Source organism: Colobus angolensis, unplaced genomic scaffold (genome assembly GCF_000951035.1).
Source record: "Colobus angolensis palliatus isolate OR3802 unplaced genomic scaffold, Cang.pa_1.0 Scaffold9, whole genome shotgun sequence".
Lineage (NCBI taxonomy): Eukaryota > Metazoa > Chordata > Mammalia > Primates > Cercopithecidae > Colobus > Colobus angolensis.
Genome location: NW_012122931.1, coordinates 5,652,136 through 5,656,944, shown reverse-complemented (window position 1 = coordinate 5,656,944; position 4,809 = coordinate 5,652,136). Strand labels below are relative to the sequence as shown.

General features: G+C 55.2%; 1 protein-coding gene across 1 annotated transcript in view; it reads left to right on the top strand.

Annotated features, from left to right (window-relative positions):
• Positions 1-263: 263 nt before the first annotated feature.
• Positions 264-4,809, top strand: part of LOC105504153 (chromosome unknown open reading frame, human C9orf106) — a 74,801-nt gene continuing 70,255 nt past the window's right edge. Inside the window, 4 exon segments of the mRNA XM_011931442.1 lie at positions 264-324; positions 1,072-1,616; positions 1,619-1,725; positions 2,041-2,107. Coding sequence (XP_011786832.1) covers positions 1,094-1,616; positions 1,619-1,725; positions 2,041-2,107 — 697 coding nt within the window. The 5' untranslated portion in view covers positions 264-324; positions 1,072-1,093.

Below are 4,809 nucleotides of genomic sequence, written 5' to 3'. Positions count from 1 at the left end.
TCTGGGCAGGGCGGTCCGCGGCGGGGGCGGCGGGCACGTTCTGTTCCCTGCTTTCGGGCGGGGACCGCAGGCTCCAGCCCCGGCGGCTGCCTGCTCCCGCCTGGCTGGCGGAGATGAGAGCCGGCTGCAGGGCTGGAAGCGAGGCAGCAGCACACAGAACAAACAGAATTTTTTTTTGCAACTAGAGGGGGAAGCACAGAGCTAAAAATAAAACGAAAAGATCAGTATCTGTCAGTCTGACAGCTGATTGGCTGCTCGGAGATGCATATAATTACCAGCAACTGGCGCTGGGTAGGCAAAGCCGGGAGAAACTGCTGAGACGAGGTTAGGATTTAACCTTTAAATTCTGGAGCCATCGGAAACCGAGGGGAGGACGACGGGTGTCGGTGCTAATGAGGCTGGGGGCGGGCGGTGGGCGGTGGGCCTCCGAGTCCGGGGCAGGTCTCGGAGGCTCCCCGGGGAAGGCCCTGCGAGCCCTTGGCCCTGGCGGCCTCCGCCATCAGACTGGGAATGTCTCTGATTGGGTGGCCAGGAGGCGGTGGCCCTCCTCCCCGCCCACCTGAGGGGTGTCGTCTTCCGCGAAGTTAGGGTCTTACCTGGGAGGCAGGGAGGGAGGGGGCTGCCTGAGGCCCTGGGCCCCTCCGGGACCGGCGCACCCCGTCTCACCCACATTCCTTTGCCTTTCCCCGCCCGGTGTGGATTTCCAAAACCCATCCCCGTTCCCTTCCTTCCTTCACCCCAAGTCACCCCTGTTCCCAGCTCTGTTTCTTGCCCCACCCAGGGAGGGCTATTCTTTACCTCAGGCTTGTCGTAGGGCCCCGAGAGAGACAAAAACTGTGACAATTGAGGGGTGTTGTGCTCTCCCTAAGCCTCAATTTCTTCATCTGTTAAAGGGAAGTGATGAAAATTGGGTCCACCTGACTGCTGGTCAAATGCCAGGGCTGCTGTGGGCCCAGCCTTATGTTGGCTCTTTCACCTGAGCCAGGAGTCAGGAAATCAGGGTTCTAGTCCAGTTGGGAATTGTCCCAGTGTGAACTGGGAATAAGAGTTCCTGCCCTCTGACCTCTCCAGGTGGCAGTGGGGACCACGTGAGATGGTGTATGTGGCCTTGAGCAATAAACCGCACCTGTTGGGGGAGGGGGGCGAGGACACCTGCAGCCCCTCGAACCCACCACTTTTCTCTTCCAGGCCCTTGCCCAGGCTGTGGCCTCTGCCTGGAACCCCTTTTCTTCCCACGCAAACCCTTCCCTTCAGTGCCTGTTTCTCTGGGAAGCCCTCTCTGTTGCCCACCCCATCCTCTTCTGCTCACTCTGGGTTTCGCACCCCATGCTCAGGCCCTGATTGCCTGCTTTGCACACAGGGCTGTGAGCTCCATGAGGGCAGGAACCACACGGCTGTTCACAGCTGTGTTGCCAGGGCCTGGCCTGGAGCCCCTCAGGAAGTGAGACATCTGAATCCTCTGCTCTGTGACCCTGGCAGCCAGGTAGAGCCACCTTGGCCAGGGCACCTAGGCTTGGAGCAAGCAGCAGCTTCATGGGTGGGGAGCCACATTTCCCCAGCACATCGGCAGGCCCTAAGAGGGCATTCGCTTGGTTCTGCCCTCAGAGCACTGATGCCCAGGGACACTGCCCTTTGTGTGTGCCACCTAAGAGAGGATGCACCCTTAGAGGGGGCAGGGATAAGCATGGTCCCAGGCCCTGTTGTCCCCTCCTAAGAAAGTTCCCAGTTCTGGCCGGGCGCGGTGGCTCAAGCCTGTAATCCCAGCACTTTGGGAGGCCGAGACAGGTGGATCACAAGGTCAGGAGATCGAGACCATCCTGGCTAACACGGTGAAACCCCGTCTCTACTAAAAAAAAAAAAAGCAAAAAACTAGCTGGGCGATGTGGCGGGCGCCTGTAGTCCCAGTTACTCGGGAGGCTGAGGCAGGAGAATGGCGTAAACCCGGGAGGTGGAGCTTGCAGTGAGCTGAGATCCAGCCACTGCACTCCAGCCTGGGCGACAGAGCGAGACTCCGTCTCAAAAAAAAAAAAAAAAGGAAAGTTCCCAGTTCTGCCTGTCCAGCCCTGGCCTTTTGCCTGTGCTGTCTGGGACAGTGGGCAGAGCTGTGGTGCGACCTAGAAAACCCACACTGACCTATAGGAGGTGCTGCCCAGAGCTTCTGACTGGGGTGGAGGCAAAGGAGAGGTGGGTGAGGGGGGCAGAGAGAAATCGTGTTAGTAGCTCACACGTCAATCATCTAGCTGTGTGCCTGCCTCTCTCATGTATTTCATGGGGATTATTTCCTAGAATTCCCACAAGAGCCCCCTGCAGGTGGTGCGATTGTTATCTATGATTTGCAGATGAGGAAACTGAGGCACAGAGTAGTTTCGCAATGCACCCAGGAGCCCACAGCTAGGGAGGACAGAGGTTGGATCCAGCCAAGTCCCCTGTCTCCTGGGACCAGGCCCAGCGCTCCCACCTCTCTGATAAGGATAAAAAGGAGGGAGTGGGAAGGGAGATATTCCAGAGGCAGCTACCATGAGACCTCCCGGCAGAGAGGCTGGAAACTGTCTTTTGTGTGTGGTACGCAAAGGAATTCCCCTTTGGTGTCTCTTTGAAAGATTTCGGGAAGATTTAAACTGCTTTTCAGTGATTTGGGGATGTCAGACTGGTGTTTTTCTGAGCGTGACACTGTGATGAGACTGGCCCCCAAGGCAGCCCCGTTTTACACAGGTTATGTTAATAGAACTTCTGCAGCTGCAAAAGCAGCTTCCGCCGACTGAGTGCTCACCCCGGGGTCCATGCTAGACTCAGCCTTGACTCGGATGCCCACCCTGAACCCCACCCGAGAAAGGGATTATTTAATCCCTGTGTTATTTCCTTACAACTGATGTCAGAATCTGCTCATCTCCAAATGCGCTGTCTCCCCCTGTTAGGAGTGAGCTTGGTGAGGGCTCCAATCTGGTCTCTCCCATTCATGGCTGAGTCCCTGGCACCCAGCATCAGCCCCGCATGGAGCAGCTAGTCAATAAAGCTTTGCTGGACACATTGCAGATGAAGAGCCTGAGGGTCAGAGAGGTCACATGGCTTGCTTGGAAGAAACACCAGATTTGTCTGTCTTAAGAGTCCGCTTCTGGCTCCCACCTCACACAGCTGCTTAAGAGACCCCTCAGCCCAAGAGCTTCAGAGCCTGAGTCTTTCCCCGTTCTGCCCATTCTCAGGCCTTATACTAAAACCAGTGAGGCCTCTAAACTGCTGTCTGCCCCTCAACCTTTTCCTCCCTTATCTAGGAATCAGGCAGAAGTTGGCCAGAGTTCGCTCAGTCTCAGGGAAGTTGCATTCTTCTAGAGTCACTCGGTTTTGCGTGACCTGATTTAAATTTTCCATGTTTGTCACTTTGATTCCCACTCTGAGAAGCTTTCTCAGTACATATAACCTTACCATGTGATGACTGGCCTGGGTATTCATATGTGCATTTGATACCTGTTGCTTATCTCCTGGGGGACCCCTGAACCAGGGGGGTTTAAGCAGGTGTCCTGGTGAGACTGGGGTTATAATCAGAGACTCTCAGGGTTGGAGCTTGGCGCTGCCACTGAGTGGCCTTGGGAGTCACATTTGACCTCTCTGAACCTTGAACTCCTCACTTGTGAAATGGGGACACGTGGCCGGGCGCGGTGGCTCAAGCCTGTAATCCCAGCACTTTGGGAGGCCAAGACGGGCGGATCACGAGGTCAGGAGATCCAGACCATCCTGGCTAATACGGTGAAACCCCGTCTCTACTAAAAAATACAAAAAACTAGCCAGGCGACGTGGCGGGCTCCTGTAGTCCCAGCTACTCGGGAGGCTGAGGCAGGAGAATGGCGTGAACCTGGGAGGCAGAGCTTGCAGTGAGCTGAGATCCGGCCACTGCACTCCAGCCTGGGCGACAGAGCGAGACTCCGTCTCAAAAAAAAAAAAAAAGAAATGGGGACATGTTGACCTCCTGCATGGCAAGTGTCTTGCTTGATGTCTGGCCAAAAGACCAATACTGCCGTCACTCGCTGCCAGAGAGGCCCTGCACGTAGATTTTAGAGTTTGCTGGGTTTTGTTTATCCTAGGCGCGTGTCCGACCATGTACAGGCTGATGGATTTTGTAGGTGCAACGACCCTAACACAATCAATCTCTCTCCTCAAAAGACCGTGAGCATGCCTGGATTCAGAGAGCACTGTGTATGGGGGGCTGTCGTGGGCACGTGTCCGCAGCTGGGTCTGGCTTCTAGGGTTCCAGGCTCAGGCAGGAGGGTGGCGTTCCAGGACGTCATCTCTCTCTCCTTAACCTGGACCCTTTGGAAGTTGGTTTCCAAATGTCCTGAATTCCCGTTCCTTAGTATGTGGCCCAGTACAGCGCTTGGCCCGGCAGCAGGAGCCTGGTTGGTGTTAGTCTGCTGGGGAATGGGAAAAAGAAGAGAAACATCAAGCTTTCCCTTAAAAACAAAAAACAAAAACAAACTCTCATATCTCCCACCAATAACACACCATCTTTATCCCTAAACTTTAAGAAATGTTGTTGCCAGGCACGGTGGCTGATGCCTGTAATCCTAGCACTTTGGGAGGCCGAGGCAGGTGGATCACCTGAGGTTGAGACTTCGAGACCAGCCTGAACAACATGGAGAAACCCCGTCTCTACTAAAAATACAAAATTAGCCGGGCGTACTGGTGCATGCCTGTAATCCCAGCTGCTCAGGAGGCTGAGGCAGGAGAATGACTTGAACCCGGGAGGCAGAGTTTGTGGTGAGCCAAGATTGCACCATTGTACTCCAGCCTGGGCAACAAGAGAGAAACTCCATCTCA